This window comes from Strix aluco, chromosome 16 (assembly GCF_031877795.1).
Source record: "Strix aluco isolate bStrAlu1 chromosome 16, bStrAlu1.hap1, whole genome shotgun sequence".
Taxonomy (NCBI): domain Eukaryota; kingdom Metazoa; phylum Chordata; class Aves; order Strigiformes; family Strigidae; genus Strix; species Strix aluco.
Genome location: NC_133946.1, coordinates 15,682,642 through 15,706,419, shown reverse-complemented (window position 1 = coordinate 15,706,419; position 23,778 = coordinate 15,682,642). Strand labels below are relative to the sequence as shown.

The window sequence follows — 23,778 nt, the reverse complement described above, 5'->3', positions numbered from 1 at the left end:
TAAGCCTAATGTTTACAAAACCAGAAGTAGGGACTTAACATGATGTTTATTATTTTATTCCTGAAGTAGAAGCAGCAGCAGTGTTTGCTTACAGTTATTGCATACACTACGCTCTGCTTTCTACTCCCACTGCCAGTATTAACTTTTCTCTTCAATCAAGAGTTGAAAGTTTGGATCTGGAATGGTTTTTAAAGTAACTGTGTTGTACTGCGGGAAGCAATGAGTGCTCTGCCATTAGCTCAAGTGGCAAGAGGAGGGACCACACCACAGCAGAGGGAAGCATGGTGGCTGGTCTAATTCCTGCTCTTAAACTCTGTCTCTCATGGTGGTGTTTGGCACTTCACAGCAAATACCATCTTGCTTGAGAGCAAAAGAAACACTTCTTTTTAGTATTTCCTACCCTCAATGGCATCTGCCAGCTGGTACTACAGGATGCTGAACTTCAGCTTTGCAAAAGGCTGAATTTTAAGCACTTAGGTTCAAGGACTTAGCTCTGTTTAATGTCTCTTCTGCTCCTCAATCCATGGTTTTTCAAAGGACACACTCCTACCAAACTCCGTCCTTTTTCATAATTCAGAGATTGTCTTTGAACAAGGAACATGACTTACTAAAAGGGGTAGGGACTGCACGTATTACAGTCAGATCTTAATGACTTATCTGGCCCTAAGTACTGAAGGGTAATTGTCACCATACAACAACCATATTGTAACAAAATGCCTACACTTACTCAAAACAGTCTACTCATTGCAGTCAAAGCTGAGGGACAGTTTAGGAAAAATCTGTGGACGGGAAACGTGCTAAAATGTACTGTTTTTTTTCCCCGTTTTTCCAGAATAAACCACCTGACAGTGTCAGAAATGTGTTGCTATACTTTGATGAGCAATGGTTTTCCGGTTTTGAATAAAATTACATAGTTGAATTTTGCATTTCTGAGGATGAAAGTGAACGGTGGTGGAATCATAAAAAGATGTAGATTTTCAAAAATCCATATGCAGGTCTTCCTTGATGTAGTATTAGAGCATTAGTACTAGTGACAGCAGCAAACCCTAAAATTAACTGTGTGCACTGCTGAAAAAGAAAACAGTAAACAGTGTGTTGAATCACATGATAGTAAGCTGCTTTAACAATGATAGCAAAATTAATTGTAACAAAATAAGACTTCCTGTTGTTTATTAGATGTTGCAAGAATGAAATGTACAGTATACAAAATGAATATAAAAAATGTTCACGAGCGATTTTAACACATTTTTCTTTGGATTAACTGCAGATAAGCAGCTTTTAAGAAATTATGCTGAGATCTATTTTCTATTAGAGGATCTCAAGCATATCACTATGTGCTATCTACAATTTTAATCTACAAAATGAAAACTACTTAATTTTTGCTGAATCTTGGTGGCATTTGTTGGAAAAGAATAGAACAGCAACATTAGCTTAAAAAATTAGGAGAAAAAAATTAGTTCAACAAATGTTGATTGTTCAAGTTCATAAACAAAACTGCTTTTGAAATTTCAAACCTTACATTTGTACCTTTTCAATTTCAAACACTTGCCGTAAGAAGTTACATTCTACTACACTGGTGACAAAGATTTTCAGCTTTGTTTTTCTTTTAGACAGATACATAATCCTGGTTTTCTTTTTCCTGATTAATTTTCACATCTTTAAAATTAGTGTTAAACAAAGTTCATTCTCCTAAAGAAACAATTTAAATATGGTGCATTTAATAAGATGAATGTTTTAATTCAAGGTATATCTATAGAAAGGACTGTAAATTGGTTTCCATTTGTTAAATCTGTGTATTTTCAGTTTATGTCATATTGCTAAGCAGAAGGATAAAGTAACTACTAATGACTAATCTTGATAGCCTAGAAACAGACTGTCTGTTCCATACATTACATGTTTGCCATAATGCTTTTCACTACAATATAAAATACACTAGAAAAACTGAAATTATTACCAGGGAATATTACATACAGTTATCAGTACTGACAATGTTTCCCTTATTTAAAAAAAAAAACAACTTTACTTGAATTTCTTATACATGCTCTACTTTGCAACAGGAATATGATTTAAACTGAAAATTCTTCTCACGTTGTCCAAACAATTTTTCTTAATAGACACTGAATGTATTTGCACAATTGCAATGCATTCAAAATAGTGAACTACTGCCAGATAAGCCAGTCAATGATTTAAAGTAGGAATGGGTGCCTGACAAAGAGTGGGCCAGCCTTCCAGAACAAATTAGATGGTGTCCTTTCTCTTGAGGTGTCTCTAACATAAATCACTTCGCCTTTTAAGTTGGCACATATCACAAGAACTCTTAAAACAATGCCTGTGAATGAACATGAAGACAAATCACAATACAAATGATGCAAAGCCATTCTTCAGAAATTTAGAAGAGTCCAAAAATATTTCTACTCTTATCTTTTAGCATTAAACTGGTAAAATTCAGTGGTTTGGGTATTGTATTTTTAAGAAATGAACTATTCAAATTATCTTATTCTGGGAACAGCTGGGCTTGCTGTTTTCTTTCCTTTTATGTGTTTAAGACCATTGGCAAGAACAATCTGTAGGCTCTTGGATTGAATAGCTGACCCAGGTTGAATTACTGGTGCAATACAATTGCACAGTCCGTCTCTGTAGTCCGAGCTCCCTGCAGCATTTGCAGAATCTTGCGTATGTGTTGATGTTGTAGTTGTAAATGCTTGCAGATGGGCACTTTCCATCACATGAAACAATGTTCACCTGGTAACAAACATGAAGAATAATCAGCAAATTGAAGCAGCTAGGAAATAAAGTTAGGGGTTCTCAAGAACATCCGAAGACATTAGGCACCCAAATTCAGTGGCAAAGCAATGAAAAATGTGGAGGTATTTCCTCTAGCCCCTTATAAAATCCCACCACGTCTGAGTAATCAACTGAAGTACGTTGCCCAGATAGCTCTCAATTTTTATCTCACAGAGATTAATGATGACTTTCCTGACTATCTCAGTACACAGTAACAGCAGATTTTGGCTATTAACAGATGCAGAGGAACAATTTCAGTTTTGAATTTTAAAGTATTCATAACAACCTTGGCTTGAACATAGCACCAAATGTTCTGTCCACAGCTCCCCACAGTATTAATTTCAGTGATACACTGATGCAGTGTTGCTGTATTGATATCAGGAAGGAGGAATATAAAGAATTCATCCTTTGGAAAGCCAAGGGGAATTATTACTAATGATACCAAAACTGTAATACAGACTGTAACAGAAACAGTCATACAAACTGATAATTTTTTCAAGCTTAATAGTCAGGATTTGTGTTTCTGGTTGAATGAGACACTGAGACTAAATTTCCTGGCTGCTCAACAGTTTACTCTACAAAACATACTCTGAGTCATTTTAGAGGTTACAGCTGTTTCCCTATACTCTTTTATTACAGCTTTTCCAGGCGCTCTTACACATCTCACATGAGACGTCTGTCTGCACCCTTGCTGCTGCTCACACTGCCTTACTGCCCAGCAGGACACCATTGGTGTCCTCCTACAGTAAATCCTTCAGCAGACACAGAGATAGTGCCTCATTCTTCCTACACATTTCACAGTATGCTCGTGCTGCTGTCTAAAAAAACCTTCAGGACCCAAGATTCCTTTCTTCATGAAGTTGGCATTTAAATACTTTCCTTAGACAGATGGAAAGTTAAAACACATCTGCAGCCGTTTTACTGTAGTATATCACTGGCAAGATTCAGTTATATCCAAGTTAGTTTGCATATAATAATTGCATTATAGGGTGAACTGAGACCTTAGATTTGCACTAAATCAACATGCACCTAAACACATACAAAAGCAGATGTCACATCCCCCTTTCTCTTATTATTTGACAAGATGATTGCTGAGAAAGTAGGAAAACACTAAAACAGTTCTATGAAACACAGAAACCTCTGTCTCTGCGAGAAAGAGATGCAGACAACAGTCTTGTGGAATTCGTGTTCCCTTTCTTCCTTCTTGTTTTTCCTTATATTTTTTCTCTTCTTTTAAAAGAAATGGTGATAGTTATTTACTTACTGGTGTGTTACTCCTGCAGTCATTCTTGCGGATAGTCATCCTAACAGTCACCTTTTTACAGAATTTGCCATCTTCCTTACCTGCAAAATGGGCATTGATTGAAAAAATATCAGCTCAAAATTCTAAACATTTCAGAGACAAGAACATTCCTGAACATTTTATGGGGTTAAGAGACAGAAAGAAAAAGTGACATTAGCTATACATTGTATTGCTTTTAAAACTATTCTATTTCATGCATTAAAGTATCTGTATCCTTATATCTTCAATAACAATTATAAAAGGTTCATTCTTCACTCAGAAGCCTCTTAAGAGTAAGTCCACTGTCTTTCAAAAATTTTTGTAAAACTGATCAACTGCTCCTGTGAGAAGTCGTCTTGTTAATAATGCATAAAATGCATTTTCTATTAAATAACTGTAACAAACTTTAATAGTAGCAATTGCATTTTTAAACAGTTTAAAATGAATACTTAACAGCAGAATCTGATGAAGAATAGGGCTTCAGGGGGCTTTATATGTCTGTATGTTTTTATTAAATAAGAAAAAACACCAGGGAACAAATTAATTTTTTTATTTACACTTTTATTAGTGTTATTTCCACAATTTTTCTCACAGAAGTATGTACAAAGTATATGGATGAAATAAAAAAGATAAAGAAAAATCATGAAATGAAATGCGGACTTAAACTTAATTTAAAAAGGGAGTCCTGAACATTTGAAGAAAAACAAAGTAGTTCAGTATAAAGTTCAGTTCAGATCTTCTTATGATGATCCTCTCTATGCTGAAGAAACCACATCACACTGTAGGTCTGTAAGAGAAATCAACAGTCCATTCCATTATAACAGCTTCCACAGTTTCACAGCAGATTTTACACACCATGATGCAGTCACACATGACTTTCCACTTACAGAGCTGCATTTTCTTTCCGCCAAGAAATCCAAAGATGTTGACCAAAGGTGAATACTGTTAGCTCCAGAAAAGCAAGGGCAATGAAAGACTCACTAGTTTGATCAATACCCAGTACTGAACTGTGACAGAAATTTATTACATCTTGATGTGCAACATCCAATTCCCTGCTCTAATCACTGCAAACCAGGTAATACTGGTTCTCAAAGAGAAATGTTTTTTGTGGTGTTTTAGTTTTTTTTAAATACATAAGCCTCTTACTGTTTCTAGACATAGCTGAAGTTTCTAGAATATGAAAGAAAGGACAGCAATGAATCTTCCTGGAAGCAAATAAAAATCTACAATCAGAAATGGCTGGCTACTGCTTGACTATCATTGAATTATATTTGCTTAGGGAAAAAGTATATTGAGAATGAAAGAAAAAAATAATTGTTTTTGAAAATAAAAAACTCACCATTATTTCATGTTTTTCACAGTCCTATTCATGTCCTTTCTTCTTTTACTTTATATATGGTGTGCAGGATGGAGAATTCAGTGCAGCTGTGGGTATGACTTCATCCAGGCTATAGTTAAAGTATATCAGATCTCATGAAGAAATAAATATATAACATCTTTCCATGGATGTATTTTAATGTCCAGTGGCTTTTAATGAGCTCTACAACATAATATACTTTTCCATGAACAACTTCACAAAACATGTGAGCATCTTATACACGTCGTATAACAATGGGATTCTTTTTCACAGTCTGTATGGTTGAAAATCCTTGCTTGGTTTTTGGGTTGACTCATAACACCATTGTCATTTGAAGTGATGTCAATATGCAAGAGTAAATATAGATTTCAGCGTAGTACTCCTAGAGTCATGAGTATAATCTAATGAAGGATGTATCACTCAGTGATGTACGAAATTACAGTCAACATTTCTCTTACAGAAATACAGAGATGTTTTCACAAAACAAATGCCAAAACAATTGCATTCATATCATGTTACAATTCAAAAAATTAACTTGCTCTATTAAAAAGAACAAAGATAATTTTCATGGAGAAAACACAGGCTCTCTCTTTTCAGTATACTGTCCTTAATATGGATGAGAAAGAAGTGAGCTGCTTCTACTGTATATGCCACTGGAAGCAAAACTATATGATACATCATCTGTGGAAATGTTGCTTACATAATAAGGTTTAACAAGCAAAGCCATTAGTCTCTATGTTCTACAACCCTGTAAACAATTAGCTTACATTTTTAAACAGAGCAATTTTACACATGCAGCAAGCTAAAGACTACGCAAGTTACTACCAACAGTACATTGTTGGCTAACAACAATGCACCGCCCACACAGTGCAAAATGAAAAACAAAACCAAACCAAAATGTGAGCCACTCTGAACCATCAGCAGTTCTACTACACTGCAGCTTTTGGCATAATTGGGTAACATGAGGCCTGATGCTCCTATCAGGGAGTACATTGTTGGAAATCAACAATGATGCTGTTTGGGTTGGTCCTACGTATTTCCCGGAAATGTACCTGTGTAACAGCTAGCATAGGCTGTAGGAGTGACTGGGCTAACAGGGAATGGGAGGAACACTGACACTGAAGAACCTGGTAAGAATATTACATATTGAATAGAGAACATGTTACAGAGGATTCCCTATCAGTATGAAACATTTCTGAGTTACTAGGTTTTGGCATATTTGAGAAAAGAATTCAACCTTAAAATGTCTGTATACTACAGGATCCCAGAACAGCTGAGGTTGAAGGCACCTCTGGAGGCCATCTGGTCCCACCTCCCTGCTCACGCAGGGATCGCTGTGTCAGCAGCTCAGGACCATGTCCAGGTATTACTTTCATTGCTAAGCCTAACGTCAACCAGGAAGAATCTGATCTACATTGGTATAACTAAGACAATCCGGTACCTTTGGGGCTACAAGAAAGAAATTATATCATTTTCTCTGAGAAGTATTTGTAAAAACTCTCTCAGTTTTGATGGAACGCCTGGGACTTCTTTCCCAAATACCACTTAAAGCTGCAAGCAAAAACCACAGTGGTTTCTAATGGTAAAGTATTTCAAAAGAAAACAAAAACCTGATAACCCCTCTCATAAACATCTCACACAGTTACAGTTGACTAAGAGCTCTCATGCCAGATTTGTTTGGAGTCAGGATGAACTGCATGATTTATAGAGGTACTATTACTATCTTGTCTATAAACAGCTGTGAAATCAAAATCATTTGAATCTGCTTGTAAATGCATCTCAGAAATCACTGGATTTTTTCAAGTGTTTAATTTTACTTTGTAATACATGCTCCAGATTAATAACTTACTTTTGTCTTAATTAAAGAGTGTGGTTATGCTCCTTCCCTAAGTATAGTAGCAAGATCTTCTGCCTTGCTGAAAAGTAGCTTAATGGATTTTTAATGGTCTTAAGAAATTGTTCAGAATCTGGTTTATATGGCTGCTAAGGCATTGAAGGGTAATATCAGATAATCAAAAACTAATCTCAAAGAGCCTATGGAGAACTGGCTACAGAACTAGGACGTGTGATTGAAAGAGAGGTCCATCAGCATGAAAAAGCATGAGGAGATATTACCATTCCCTTACAGTGATCAGGAGCAGGAAAAAAAGATAAATCTTCCACAGTTTCAATAAACTTTGTACTACAGGATGTTATACATAATGAGTAACACCGAGAGGCACCTCCCAATTGGCAACACATATCCTACCGCAGTAACTGTGCACATGGTACAATATTTGGTAGTCATGATTGATCAAGTCCATCCCACCCAGCAGGAAATCCCTGCATTTTTCTCCAGCTCTCTCCCACACTTTATCTCCTACTATCTTCAGCTTTTAGGTCACTATTCCAGCCACTTATGCACATGAAGTGAGATTTTTGCACCTTTTTATAGATAATATGATACTGCCCAGTATAAAATCTGCTTTTCAATTGCTTATAACATTGTCAACTTCAAGTATTTGAGGTTAAATGCTTCAGGCTAGGTGCCTGCCTTAGGCTAAGTTCTTCATTAAATCAGACAAAATGTTTCAGCTATGTACCAGTGTACATAGTGTACTAAAGAAAAAAGTGTACTTAGCTCTTGATTCATATTAAGAATTAGCATATTTGGAACATGTTCTAAGAGAATTTTTTTTTTCCCCCCCCAGAAAACCTTTATTAGCTCTCTTAGATGTCAAAACATATCTGGTACTGAAGAGGGAATTTTTAAATTCTAAGTTCTTTTAAAAGATATTGCCTGAAAGCTTCTGAACTACATCTGTTAATGGAACCTAGGACTATATTACAATCAGTTAATCATTACAGATTAACTTACAAACTGCATAGATCAATCTTTATTTTTACCAGATATGAAGATGTGAATGTAAATGAAGCATGTTTTAAGGTGCCTGCCAAAACAAAGTACCTTTTGTTATACTAAATGCAGTAACTAATATTTTGAGGAGTTTTACGTGAGAACTACATAATACTCAAGGTAGCAGTTTTAGTGACTTGGTCAGCCACAATCACTGTCAGTGGAGTAAACCCTTCAGTGTTAAACTACTTTCTTCTGATTTAACTCCGCTAGTTTCACTGGTACTCGCATGAGTAAAACTGGGAAAAGTGTGGCCTTTGAGATCAGTGAATCAAGCTTTCATGTGGGAAAAATTCAACCTTATTTCTAAGGTAACAACAAATCAGACTTGTGAGGCAAGAACCGTCATTAACCACTTACATGTTTTGCAGCATCCTTCTAAGAATGGCACAACATAGCCTCCAACCTGATCAAGAGAGAAATAAAGAGGAAAAAGCTTGATTTTTTTCAAACATTCTTTCCCATATATCTGCACTATTAGAAATATCTTTCAGATAAAGCTCTGCAACATTATTCAGGCAAATGCAGCACTCTGGTGAATGGATAAAGGTTTGGCTGTAAATGATCTAACTTGACTGTTTTAGCACAAGTGAGTATTAAGTGGTTATCACCGAATGCCACTAAACATCATCTGCTATCAAAATGCCACATTTGGAGAGAGAATGACTGTGTTAAGTCTGACTCCATCACGTGTTACTTAGAGTAAACCCCTGACTTCTTGTAGAGGCCATATTGACAATCACAAAAAAACTATTCCAAATTCAAAGCAGGAAGAAATCTCATCTAAATGAGAAGCCACCCACTCCCCACAACGGAGATTCATGGCTGTCTGCAGTGCAGTAGCATGAAGCACTCCCCAGAGTTCTGTGGGAAGAATAGCTGCAGCTTTTTAAAAGCTCTCTCAGGATTACATTGAAGGAGAGTTCTATTTTTGATGTCCACCTCATTATCTCAAGCCATGATGACCTATCTCTCCGCCTTAACTTTTTTAGTTCATCTAGAACAGCAAAAAGCCTTTCACCAGCCACATAACTGAGACTTTCTCTGAAGAACCAATCCATTGTTATCCGTGAGAAAGAACTACAGCCACCTAGTTCCTTTAGGACTGTACCCTGCTTGTGTACCATCGTTCGTTAAGGAAAGCATCCTCCCATCCACATGTAACTGTAGAGTTAGAGAGCAATACAAGATTGCTCCCTGCACACATTTCCTGGCACTTAGCCTAATCTCATTTCAAAAACTCAAATAGACCTTTTGCTTCTGCTGCAAAACTAGTCCACAAAACCTTATGTCTCACTGTAGAAAAGATCTTCCTGATATTCAGAAAATCTTTGCTTTTTTTCAATGTTTTTAATCTCCGATGAATCAAATTGCTATGCACAGAAAATCGGTTAGAAAGGAGAAGTCCAGCCCAGAAAAGCATCCAAGTTCAGACAGCTGTATGAAGTCTAGTTTAATATTACAAGCCTCTATGGAAAAAAAAAAAAGTTTTCTGAGAATAAGAAGAGGTCTCTCCAGCTGTGTAACTGGGCAGTCTGGTGGCACACTATATGTGTATAGTTAGAGCTTTTCACCTTCAAAAGTCTGGGCAAAAATGCAGGCATTGTAACAATTTATAATTTCTCCCTTCTTGAGGTAAAAAAATCTTTTTTCAGTGTTAGTCTTTTCATGCAAACATAAATCATAGCTGGAATGCAAACAATGTGTTGAATACTGACCTTCACACAATCAGTTTCATTAAAGGGGGGGCAGCCAACCGAAGAGGAAACCAGAACTGCTCCTATGGCTGTATTGGTGCATTCGTATCTGATGCAGTTTGAAATCCAAACAGTACCAGGCTGTTAAAAAATTGTAAAACAGAAACTTTACTGAGCAAAAACAGTAATACAACTATTTCTAATACAAATCAATTGAATGAGATCTTGTCTGAATCAAAAGTAGTACTTATAGCAAAATATAACTTAGATGCATGTTAAAGTTCTGTTTAAGTACAGAACTTAAAAGTCCACTAAATATAAAATGTTAAGCAGGTTCCAAAAGAGTCAGGTCAATGATAATTCTCTGATATATCAAAACCCCTTAATCTTTGTAGACAGCTATGTGATTGACTCTCCAAGAAATTAATGTTGTATACATGCAAAACTATTCCCAGTATTTGGCCAAATAAAGCTTCTCTTTGCACATTTTATACAGCAACACGTGTACAGTATCTCACAATTGTTTTGTTTACTTCTAACTCTTTTGAGGGAATAAGACACAGAAACTTACGTTAAAATTGGAAACTGTGCCATTGCTGAAAGTGTGGAGACAAGATAAATTCTTACAGCTACCACAGCAAGTTGTTAAATCTTCTGGAGGCTGATAGACTTGGTTCTGCCAAAATCAAATAGATTACTCCTTGTATGAGACCATCTTGCAGCTCAACATTTTACTACTGTAATGGGCAGATTTTTTCAGGTATCTGATTATGGGGACAGTTTTTAAATAACTTTCAAAACTGCATAGCTTACATTTGTACACACTGTACATTCATAACACTTTTATAAAATACCTTTGGTCTTAATTGAAGTAAATAGGGAAGAGTTCTAACTCTGAGAGAATGAAGTGGTCTTTCTACCATTTTCAGCTGCAAGTCTAACAGCTTACTTCAAGAACCACTGAAATTTTGACTTTTTACACATTAGACATCAAGTATGTACATAATGAGAAAAAGTAATCTATATAATATTCCCATGGTAATGTTATCATACTTTGTAAAAAGACAAGGTATAATTTGCTTATTTTATAAAGCTGTTTTCACCACATTAATAATTATTCTTCTGTTTATAATTATGCTCTTCCCAGTTCTTACTAAGCTAATGTCTCCAAGGAATTTGTACCCGTTTGTGCATAATGCAGCTAAAGTTATCAAGGGATGCAAGGTGGCAGGATGCTATTAGTCCAAGCTGGCAGTATGCTATGTACGTTAGTTTGTGTGATTTTACACAGGGAAGAACACAGTGAGAGGAGTGAGACTTCTACAAATCTCTATCATTAGTGCAGTAGCACATTATTAGAGGGAGATCTCTTCCCATCTTGTTCCTATGACTGTAATCTACTCAACAAAACCCAATGAAATGTAATTAAGAGCACCAGTCACAATATACATGTCTAAAATTCTGCAATTCTTACAGCTTCGCACTTGACAGCACAGTCTATTGAAGATGTGTTTATTTGGTAATGTTTAGTGGAGGGATCAATCACATTTGTACAATAAGAAATATGGCAAATGCCATCTGCACTGTGTTCCACGATTGTCTGTCCAGGAAACAGCACACCTCTCTCATTACTCAGGCAAACTTTGTCTCTCACTACAAGAAAGCACAAAAATAAACAGCATGCTCAGGACAATCAGCTTGGTATCAAAACTCCGTTAAAAAATGTTTCGAACAGTAAAACAGGAATGGAAAAAGCTATTCTACCTCTTTAGGAATTATGGGTCAGATTTTCAAATATAAACTGTTAACAGTAGTCTAATGCTTCACTACAATCATCAAATTATTCTAAATATAACCATGCATGTAATCTAAATAAATATATAGTATTCTATTAGCTGCACCACCAAAATGACAGTCCAGGCTTCTTCAACTGATTTGTTTTATAAGTTTACTAATAAGGATAAGAAATATACCTGAGAAATATCTGCCTCCCCACCGATTATTGAGGGCACAGAGGATTATTAGCTCAGAAGTATACATCTTCGTTGTAGAAATCTAGGCAAGGACAGTCCCAACTCTTGGCCAACTGCATGCCCCACAAAAGGTATTTTTTCCTGAGTTTTCCCAAATGCTATTGGGCATGCTCTGGGATGAATTTGCATGGTGCTGAATGATATCCTTGATCTCGTAAAGCATTATAAGCATGTCTACCAGATCCTGAGCAGTCCCATAATGGGTTAGTGGGACTTTTCTTTATGTGGACATTGAGTGTGTGACTTGCTGGATAATCTTGCAGGCTGCTTAGTCAACACCATCCAACTTTGCCAAAACTGTCTGCTATTTCTCTGCACAGACCTCCTGCTGCAGGCACTAACAGAATACAAGGACAGGCCATAATCAAATATTTAGTGAGGGGTGCTATTTTCTTCCCTTTTCTTACACTATTTGTGAACTATGTCAGTTAATTCTTTCCTCCTCAGTATCACGTTCAAAGTGAACATCCACTTTATAATTCCTAATTTACCTTAGCACTTGAAAGTGTATTTCTTTGAATTAAATTATTTTCTGACTTACCACATTTGTACTTAATACAGTTGCAGATATTTTCTGTACTGTTCTGAAACTGTTCATCTATCTGAAGTTTCTGCCCCTAAGTGTATAAAAGCAGAAAAAAAAAAGTAGTGAAACCAACAATGCTTTATCTGTATGATCTTTTAAACACCTTTACTTCAGGATTTGAGTAGCAGTATCTCTTCCCCCTAAAAACCTATTTTGGATATACTTTCATCACCAACAGGGTCATTTAATTTAGTAATAACCAAATAAGAATTTTTTTTGCACCTGAAAAACAAGAATGGTTGTTGGTGTCACTACAGCAGACATTTAGGACAGAAGAGACTACAGCAGGCCAACAATGAAATGCAGTGGCTTGCCTTTGTACAGAAATCTCCATGCAGTGTGGAGTGTATTCTTTCATGGAATAACTTAATGGATATAAATAGTATTGCCATAGCACAGATGTACTATTTATTTTTGCCTTTTATTGTTTATACGCATGCATAGTTCTGCAAGTCCTGATTCCTTATGCCCAAGTTACTTCATCTATGAAATGAAGTATTAACAACAACCTTACTTACAAAGCATTTCTAATTTCCTCCATAAAAATGTGTACTATATCCAATTCCTTTCTAGGACTCCAAATCATAATTTTTATAAATTATTCCTATTGCAATATTATTTTCTGGATAAAATAACGACAAGCAAAATTAAAGCAAAGTACTGACTGAGAACCTAACCCAGCAATGCTAATAAGTATTTTTGTAATGCAGAACAAGTCACAATGAAATACAGTTTTCAAGTTCTGCTTAGTCAGCAGTCTAAGCGCATGATGTATGTTAACATATTTGCTATAACAAATAATATTAACAAAACACTGATGCTTTAAAGCATTTAGTTCTGACACTTTAAAACCAAAATTTTATTCTCAGGTGCATGAAAGCAGTTCCACTCTACAACTACTTCAGGGCAGGATATGGTTATAAAAAATTCCAGAAATACCAATGCTATACAGCCATTTTATTCTGCAAGATATTTAAGTTTAACTAGCTTCATAACTATAAATATTTCTTGTAAAGCAATTTAAAAAAAAGAATGACATGGCATTTCATATTTCACTGATAAAACTATTAGTAAGACACTGATAAATAGATTTATTAAGAAAATAATAAAAGAATACTGACAAAGAAGATGAATTTCATACCAGTTTGCACTGAGGTTTGGGGATTGTTTCGCATGCACATTCTAAATCAAAATACAATAACAGAAATAATAGTTTAGAAAGTTATATGCCATTTGCTTAAAACAGAGCATCAGAATAGAAATTCCAGATCTACAAGTCATCACTGAAGAAGTTCTGCTAGTTTTTGAAATATACCCATCTGGGGAGTCCAGAATTATGTTTGACTTCTATTCCACCCTGAAAACCAATACTATGTTCTATGACCACATTTACTTATTATAACAACTTACAACATTGTTATCAACAGCAGTCCACCTGAACATCTTAAAAAAAAGATGACCACTCTAGCCACTAGCCTCCTTGCAGTGATGACAATCATTATAATCAATATAAAGCAACAGAGAATTGTGTTTGAGGCATCACAAAGAGATGTACTACTGTCTTTGTAAACTAGCAAATTCCTAACCCATGACCCTAACTTTTTTTTAATTTAGCCATAAATAATTTAGTAACTGTGGTGGGTTGACCCTGGATGGACACCAGGTACCTACCAAAGCCGCTCTATCACTCCCCCCCCTCAGCTGGACAGGGGAGAGAAAATATAACAGAAGTCTCATGTGTCAAGATAAGGGCAGGTAGAGATCACTCACCAATTACCATCACGGGCAAAACAGACTCAACTTGGGGAAATTAGTTTAATTTATCAGAGTAGGGTAATGAGAAATAAAACCAAATCTTAAAAACACCTTCCCCCCACTCCTCCCTTCTTCCCAGGCTCAACTTTGCTCCCAATTTTCTCTGCCAGCTCCCTGCCACAAGAGGGGCAGGGGATGGGGGTTGTGGTCAGTTCACCACCCCTTGTCTCTGCCGCTGCTTCCTCCCCAGGGGAGGACTCCTCACACTCTTCCCCTACTCCGGCATGGGGTCCCTCCCATGGAAGAGACAGTCCTCCATGAACTTCTCCAAAGTTAGTCCTTCCCAGAGGGCTACAGCTCTTCACAAACTGCTCCAGCATGGGTTCCTTCTGTGTGCTGCAGTCCTTCAGGCACAGACTGTTCCAGCGTGGGTCCCCCCTGGGGTCACAAGTGTTGCTAGGAGCCTGCTCCAGTGTGGGCTCCTCTTTCCACAGCTCCTGCCAGGAGCCTGCTCCAGCGTGGGCTTCCCACTAGGTCACAGCCTCCTTAGGGCACATCCCCCTGCTCCGGCATGGGGCCCTCCCCGGGCTGCAGGTGGGTCTCTGCTCCCCCGTGGGCCTCCCTGGGTGCAGGGAACAGCCTGACTCACCATGGGCTGCACCAGGGGCTGCAGGGGAATCTCTGCTCCAGCCCTGGGCACCTCCTCCCCCTCCTTCTGCACGGACCTTGGTGTCTGCAGAGTTGTTTATCTCACGTAGTCTCACTCCTCTCTCCGGCTGAAGTTGTACAGTTTTGGGGGGCTTTTTTCCCCTTGTTAAATACGTTATCCCAGAGGCACTACCACCGTCACTGATGGGCTCGGCCTTGGCCAGCGTCGGGTCTGACTTGGAGCCGGCTGGTGTTGGCTCCATCAGACATGGGGGAAGCTCCCAGCAGCTTCTCACAGAAGCCACCCCTGCAGCCCCCCCGCTACCAAAACCTTGCCACACAAACCCAATACACTAACCCTTACAAAATTTTCAAGATAAGTCACTTAGTTTGGACAGGCAAATTCTACAGTATGCTATCACCCTCATGAAGCAAGAAAACCAGATTAAGTAGTTCTGTACCATGAGATGGCTTTTCTATATCATTTGTTCATGATCAGATCACAGTGGTATAGCTGGCTGAAACCAGATTTAAACACAAGAGGCCAAAGCTGTTGTCAGTGTCTTTCTAAGGCAAATAAAATGAAAATCAGTCATTTTACCACATGTCCGAAAGGGGCAGCACTTCTCTGGGCTCCATACCTCCACCAAAGACATGCCTAGCATACATCTGAATTCAGGACAACGATGTATTTCACAAACTAAAATTAAAGAAAAGAAAGTCCAATAAACACAAGTTTGTCATATTTTGATGAATGGAAATATGAATCACGAGATAGTAAATTATTTATTAATAATAAATAACTTTAGAAAACATCTTACTTGAAAATACTAATAATCATAATTTAATTGTTAGCCATCAGGTAAGAGTAGTGTGGAGTACAACTACTCTAGGCAAATATTTAAAACAGTTTTAAATCTCCAGAATTTGGGGCCTGAAATTACTCATTGGTCTCCATGATACAGATATTCAGATAATGCTTTAGGCACATGAAATTCTAAAAGTAAAGATTATTTGTTCGGGAATACAGATGATAGCTTGCTTATATGCACAAGTGAAGCTGTATCTCAAATCCACCATTCTTGGCACTAAATCATACTACAAAATTTGACATGATTTTGATATTTTAAGTAACAGAGAACAAGTCAGACTTACTACATTGGTATGTAGGACAACACCTCTCTGTAGTGTTGCCATCCACAATAAGAACTTCTCCTTCTTGACATTTGGGTATTTGATCAGAGCAAGCCCCGCATGCTGGAGAAAACAATTATTTAAATCTAAAACCTAGGAAGAAATTTTACTACTGCCTAGGAAACATGCCCATAAGAAACAGCCGCATATGAAAGAGAACAGAGACACTCTGCATTCATCCCTTACAGTCCCTATAGAAGAGGCTAATTTTCAGTGCAGCTTGGCTTTTCTTTGTCCCCTGCTAAAAGAATGAATACATTGTTTGTGAATCAGATCACAACAAACAGGATTTTCTTTGTCATGAAAAATTATGCTAGATTTTCTCTCCTACCAAGTCACCCTGAAACAAGTTTTCAGGAATGCTCCTCTGTCTGAATTATAGGATCTTTGATCCCCAATAAAGGGCATCTCCTGTGATCCCAGTATTATCCTTCCACTGGAACACATATGAAAAACACAATAGGTACTTTTTGACATGTACAGTGCAAAGACTCATTATATCATAAAAGAGACAGAAGGATGCTGTGCAGACAGTGAGAAGAACCAAACACAGCACACTGCTATCACATGATCAAAGTGACCCCCTGTTTACTGTAAATAACAGACATGTAATTCAAGTTTTCTATTAACACTCAAATTTTTGCACATGGAAGAGCTAATCAAGACAACTCAGCCTTTGATTCACAGATATCTATGTGCAAAACCAGAGTAGATTCCATAGGACTTCATTATCACATTATTATCATACTGTAAACAACTGTATGGTAACATTGGAACTCCTATACTGATGCCAAAAGTGCAATTTTTATTATTGAAATAAGTCATTAAAGCCAAACCCCAGAAGAACTGCACAAATTTGCATACTACTTTCATACGGAATATTTATCAATGAGTAAGATGGGCTATAGCTGATACAACAGGATACAGGGAGCAAGAGCATATATAACTTCAGTTTTCTTTCAGATAAAATATTCATGCAGCTTAGTCCACACACATGCAGAGTCTCTTAAAAGCCCTTAACTTCCTCATCCATGGAGCCCACCACCACTCCTCTACATGACCCAAGAATACTATTCAGTTGCACAAAGCTGTTTTGTGACTCTTGGTGATTGTTGCTATTTCTTATGTTTTGTAAACTTAATGCCTCTTTTTCTAAACCCTTTCAAGCCTTATTATGTTGGGAGAACTAAAGTAGTACAAGGAGCCTTACTTGGCAAGATAATAGTAGACATCATTGTATATGCAAAAACACTTATAGTCTCAACCAGACAGGATACTCTACCACATATATAGGAAATGCAGCAGGTACCCTCCACCCGAGCAGCAACCAGTGTTTGATCATCTTGACAGCTTGGCATCTGCTCCATTGGTTCACATTTTGCTGGATCACATTCTGAAAGAAGTACAACAGATGTATTTCTTTATACAAAGTATAGCATTCCTCCTTTGTTATGCTATATCCCTAAGAAATGGCAGTTGAGAGCAGAGATATACTACAAGATACTTTAGAAAAACTTTTACCTTGTATTGCAAGAGAGCAAAGACATTCTCACCTGATCGTTAAACACAAGACTCCTTCATCACTGTATCTGCTCAGACTGAGGCACAGACCAACACTGAGCTTTTAGATGAAAGAGAATTTTGTAAATGGCCATACTAACAATGATGTATACACTAACTACCTTTTTGCTTTTAAGTTGATCTACTTAGTTTACTGAATGCCTTCTACAAGGTAGAAGTTTCTACCTTTTCAAAAGAAACCTACCGCAAACATAGCTGGGACAACAGGATTCTTCACTGTAGTAAGCAACCAGCTTTTCCAAACCATTACACTCGGGGATCAGGGGTTCACAAAGACTCTGATTACAAACTGTTACATAAAGGGAAAGAAAAAGAAAACCTTCTAAACTGTTTTACACATTTATAAGTTGAATAGAGCAGTCGCAAGCGGTATTTGCAGTTTGATACCACAAATCTCCAAATAGCAACATGCATATGAAAACCACAACAAACCAGCAAAAAACCATGAGGCAATATTCAGAAGTGTCTGGCATTTGCAACACTCTCCATGGAGGCAAAGTTAAACTAGAATTCCTTGTGAGAATTTAAAAAAAACCCAAAACAAACAAAACAACATTCCTGTGGAAAACTCACTGAAACATCATCCCAGGTGGTTAAAACATGAAAACTGCTTGCAATTTCTTTCTGAAAATAGACTTTCTAAGCTAAATAAGGATAAAAAAAAGCTTTTACATCCTTTTTTTACTGCTCACTTTGTAAATTAGATAAACAATCATCTGATTTTTTTTTTCTGAATTAATCGTTTATTTGTATTTGGATATTAAAAAAATAAATCAGTAGCCTGTACAGCTGAGAGAAACACAATTCATATCCAAATAAACACTGTGCTATTTCAGTCCTTATAACCGTTGTCCCCTCACTCGACCTCTCCCCCAGACCCTACTGGATATTGAGTCAAATAGTCCAAAGTTTCTACAGTTTTCTACATAATCTGCAATTTCAAACCAAAGTAATTTCCATTCACTTCAAAAGTAGGATGTGTAACAGGAAAACAAACCACGGAGAAAGGATATCTGCACATTCCAGTGAACAGTATTCATAATCATTAAGGAATACTTACTACAGATCTTCTGAGGACAACATGTCTGATCACCAGGAACAAGCAAGGCCACCTCTGCAAATCGCTGACAGTCTAAATCATGGATATCTGAACAGTTGTACTCCACTGGAATAATGGTCTCACTGTCAACACATTTTTGCATACAGCATCCGCTCAAAGAAGTTTTCCAGATTTCACCTACTGCATGAGGGGCTCCTGAGCTGTCTGTACAAGCTAGATCAGGACAACAGAAAACAGAACTAATTCCTTTTTACTTCAAATTTTGACCATCATTTTCTTCCACAGCGGATGTGGATCTATGAAGTATAAAAAAAAATCCCAGAGTTTTAAAGGCATCATCTATCCCCATCACCCCACAAAAAAGTGAAAGAGGAGACAGTCCAAGACTGAGTTGGTATGGGAAAAAGCAAGATGCTCAATACCCTCCAGAGGATCAGGGCCTCCACTTTGTTTTGTGTCTCCACTGCAAGGTTAGTCATTTAAAATCCCAATCTAATCCTTTGCTTTTAAAGCAGTGATCTGAAAAGAAGTTACTTTTGTATTTCACACACTGCAAAACTGTTAGTAATTTATGGTGCTTTATGTAATCAGATTTATAATAAACTACATCTGTAAGGTTTATGCTGTTAGTATTAAGTATTGGTCCACAACTTGGTGCGCTCAGAAAGAATTGTAACCAAAATAAACATGAAAGCTGGCAGAAGGAACATAGAGGACATATACAGGTATTATTCAAAATGTGCAATTAACTGTTGCTGTATGTCTTTTGAATGCCATTTAGTACTAATATGTTGGACCTTTGGCAGAGGGCTAGGTGAAAAGGAGACCAAGACTAACATACATAGAATACTAGAACATAAACATAAGCAAACCCTTCCATTTTGAAGAGCATCCTCCAGCTGAGAGAAGATGAGCAAAATTGTACATCACAAGGACATTCCCTGTTTGCTCACCTGTACAGTTAATGTTTACTAAATATCTAGAATCCTCAACTGAATGACATATGCAGAAACCACAAAACACCAGGCCAGAATTTGATTTATTACTAACAAATTATCTGACCACCAACTTGCAGATAATAAAGAAGAAAATCACATCCAAATATACCGCATTTTTCTTCAGGAATACAGACAGCAGTGTGAGCTCGGTGAAGGATGGTCCCTCCAGCACAGACACAGCCTTCTGTCAACACCGAGCAGGAATCTGAGTCCAGAGAAGCAACCTCATTATTCTGACAACTATCTGGAACCTCACAGGCAGCTATACAAGCCTGATAGGAGAAGTTTTCAGAGCACGGAAAAGCTAGGAAGGAAATAAACAAATCACTCATTCTGAAGTTGTAATCTTTTGAGAGGCAGTATCTAAGAGAAGATATTACTGTTGTCTTGTCAACTTCCTGTGCTTGCCAATTCAGTAGGATCTACCAACCTAAACCACTGATACAGACCACTTACCTTCTATATGACAAATTCCAACAAAAGGAAGTTGCGAGCACTTTTACTTCTCTTTTTCTTGTAGTAACATTTTCATCAGGCTTTGATTTGCATTTTAGCAGTAAGGGTATCAAACCATGCAACAGTGTTGACACAAAGTAATTTAAACTTCCAAAGCATTTGCAAATACTGCACAGATTAATAATACACTGTTGGGAATCATTCTAAATACGATTCACTGACTACTAAAGGGCAGAGCTTTGTCAACTACAAAAATATGTATGTAAAGGCAAATTCAGCATTGCTTTATGTGGAATTATAAAGAATGGGGTGAATTCATTACTATATTTAATAGATAATGACATTAATTACTCCCTTGTGTGTGTTATTTTTAAGGCAAAGAATACAGTTAAATTTAACATTCTTTACACTACTGATGTAAGTTCATTGGCATGCTATGGGTGCATGCAGGAACAGACCAAAAAAGCATCTAATTTTGACTTAACTTTTGCTGTTGAAAACTTAACATGATCTTTCATTGGTTCAAAACAGTGATTAAAGCTGCATAAATATGGCAAATGGAGAATGACTACAAATGCCAACAGTGTGGTTCTGTGAACTACCAAAATATAGGATCCTCATCATGTAACGATACCTAAATCATACAGCAACTCCACATGGACTCATGGTAATGAGACAAAGTCCAGTTCACAAAGGGACTGTCTGCTCAAAAATAAAGAAGGTTCCAGTTTAGATTTTAAAGATTAATTGGGAAAGGAGGTTGATTTTATTCAGCTCCTCACTACTAAAAAAAAAAAATGGCCACAATGCCCCGCAGGAAATATCTATTACAGCCTTGTAAATAGAGAAACTAAGGCTTTTAAAAAAATCGGTCTACAGCATATCAACACTCAACACTCGGTGATCACAAAATCAAGATGTAACTTCATGGTTCTTCCTTGCTAGGGACGCACCACGAGAGGTCACTGTGGTGTAAAAATAAGAGTGTCCCGTCACAGTGGATGGATTACATAACTATATTTACAGATATATTTTGTAAGGTCCCTTTTTAAACAGTTATTTGCTAGTAAAATTCATAAAAATGGAAGATTTTTTTAAAAAATTGACCGTTTTTAAGCTTTAGACTCCATTACTATTATTTGCAGGGCATTATGACCTGCTTGCATGAAGACTGTACAGATGTATGCACTTCAAATCACTTAAAAAAACGACATAACTTATGATTTCTATGTACAGTGAATTGTCTTATTTTTGAGGATCGCGCTTCAGTCTTTCCCTTTTCAAGCACTGAAACCACAGACCTCCCTACGTTATCACTGCGTGGGGCTTTTCCTAGGTGATCATTGACAGCATAAAGAGATGCTGTAATCCAAATTTTCTGTTTACTCCACTGACAGCTACAGATCCCACTTGGCCTCATATTTTAGTATGTTTCTATGGGAGATGTCTACTGCCAGGATACTCTAGCTCTCAGGTTTTACTCCTTACTTTCCATCTAATCTCAAAAGTGTTTCACTTCTCTAATCCTTTCTCCAAACACAGCTTTCTGGAACAGCATCAAGCAGACATCACCAATTCAAAGTACCACAGAACTTTCTTTGACTTCCTCCTTTCCCCAACCAATTCTGTTGTGTTTTGGTTTTATCAATGGAAAGTGGCTAAGAGAAATGAACACTATACTGCAAGTGAGAAGATTTGATTCTACAGTTATTACAAGCCAGAGGTAGACTTCTTAGCAAGGTTCTTTAGCTTACCTTTTCCATCTGTGAAATGGCTATAACGATCCTGATTCCTTTTGCACACTGCTTTGAACTCTATCATAAAAATTACTAAATTTATTATGTCAATAATGACTTCCAAAGTATGGGAGGACTCAAGGAGCACTGGTATTTTCAACTTACAGTAACACTTATATTAGGCAAATTTTGTCTGTGTACACTAGAGGTATGCATACATGCAGAATACTTACGGCAGTAATCAGAGCTCCTCCATTCTATACAAATATTAAATTTGTTGCACATTGCCACATAGGCAGCTAGCGAAATGCATGGATTTCGAATGTACTCAGTGTCTTGAACCCATATATTACAGAATACCTCCGGTGGAACCTAATAAAGAAAAAATAGAAAATATTGCACCTTCATAGAGACCCTGGCTAGGCAGGAAACAGACTGACTTTTTTGAATATCAGCTACAAACACTGAGATCAAAAGTTCCTGGTTCACAGTAAGCAAGAGGCCACCAGCCTTCATTGGCGTACACAGAGAGACTCTACTAGTACTTAAAAGGCTTCCTTAGTATTGAAAAAAATGTCATCCTTATATTCCTGTTTCATCTTTTCTAAGTGCGAAGGCAAGAGCTAATACAGTTTTTCCAATAGAAGGCATAATTACTCATTGTTCCTTGTTCTTCCTTACCTCTGTTTTTGTCTATTTTTGGCCTCTTCTTCATCAGATTCACCAATATATAAAAGGTGAAATGGTAAGTGGACTCATATGAGCACAAAGACATACTTTATTTGCACACTGAGTTTGTTATTTGCTTTAGGTTTGCTTTAAATGGTCTGTTCTACCCTCTTATCTCTCTAACCTGGAACTCCTTGTCTCTAGAGCCTTTGAAAATGCAGGCTCTCAGATCACCTACTGTGATTTGGAACTTGTTAAATTACTGAACACTTAAGGATTAATTAAATCCTAAAACTATTTTATTTTACTTTGCTCTACATCATATACAGTTGAATTAGCTGGGACTGTTTTATAAATTAGATGGTATTGTCAAAACTAACAGATATATTATGAATTCTGATTGTGTTAGTTGCACTCTCTCTCCTATCAAGCTGCCAACACTCTTCAATTGTTTTTACCTTGCGACTGTATAGACAAAAAAGTATGCATCTCATTCCACAGATATGGTTACATAGAGTTTCACGTTAATGAAATTATCAAGTATACAAAATTGTATCAGAACTGCATGTGTCTCAAAATGTAAGCTTCTGAAATAGTTAACATACATAAGGATGACAGCTGCTGAAGGTCTGGTTCAACACCAGTCTTAAGCACTCTGAGCAGTCCATGACTGAGCAATTAGTTTCCTGATGCCTGTCTTCTCCAACATACTTTAACGTGTCTGGCACTTGCCAGCTGTCTATAAAAGTCGACAGAGCATCACTTTTGCTTAAAACCATCCTGTTGGGTAGCATCAGGTCATTTTCCAAGCTTCTATCACAAAAACCTGTGTATTAACAGAAAAAAAAAGCAGGTTAACACCAAACTGTTCATTCTGAAGAATGTTTGAAGTGGCACATTCAAAAAAGTAAATAGCTTTTAAAAAACCTACACAATGTGACAATATCACAACCCACACAGACGCGGAAGGTCTCTGGTAGATCAAAATATACAAAATTCCGACAAATTAAGCAAAGCAAAAGTAAAGATGCATTTAAGAATTAAGA

The 23,778-nt window shown here is 37.0% G+C and overlaps 1 protein-coding gene across 1 annotated transcript in view; it reads right to left on the bottom strand.

Moving 5' to 3' along the window:
* Positions 1-1,153: 1,153 nt before the first annotated feature.
* OTOG (otogelin) overlaps positions 1,154-23,778 on the bottom strand; it is a 106,461-nt gene continuing 83,836 nt past the window's right edge. Inside the window, exons 41-56 of the mRNA XM_074841775.1 lie at positions 23,338-23,558; positions 22,297-22,435; positions 19,981-20,175; positions 18,874-19,086; positions 17,998-18,102; positions 17,515-17,625; positions 16,194-16,295; positions 15,640-15,738; positions 13,777-13,817; positions 12,591-12,666; positions 11,491-11,669; positions 10,588-10,692; positions 10,038-10,157; positions 8,680-8,725; positions 4,049-4,128; positions 1,154-2,742 (exon numbers count right to left, since the gene is read on the bottom strand). Coding sequence (XP_074697876.1) covers positions 2,542-2,742; positions 4,049-4,128; positions 8,680-8,725; positions 10,038-10,157; positions 10,588-10,692; positions 11,491-11,669; positions 12,591-12,666; positions 13,777-13,817; positions 15,640-15,738; positions 16,194-16,295; positions 17,515-17,625; positions 17,998-18,102; positions 18,874-19,086; positions 19,981-20,175; positions 22,297-22,435; positions 23,338-23,558 — 2,033 coding nt within the window. The 3' untranslated portion in view covers positions 1,154-2,541. The remainder of the gene's footprint in view (positions 2,743-4,048; positions 4,129-8,679; positions 8,726-10,037; positions 10,158-10,587; positions 10,693-11,490; positions 11,670-12,590; positions 12,667-13,776; positions 13,818-15,639; positions 15,739-16,193; positions 16,296-17,514; positions 17,626-17,997; positions 18,103-18,873; positions 19,087-19,980; positions 20,176-22,296; positions 22,436-23,337; positions 23,559-23,778) is intronic.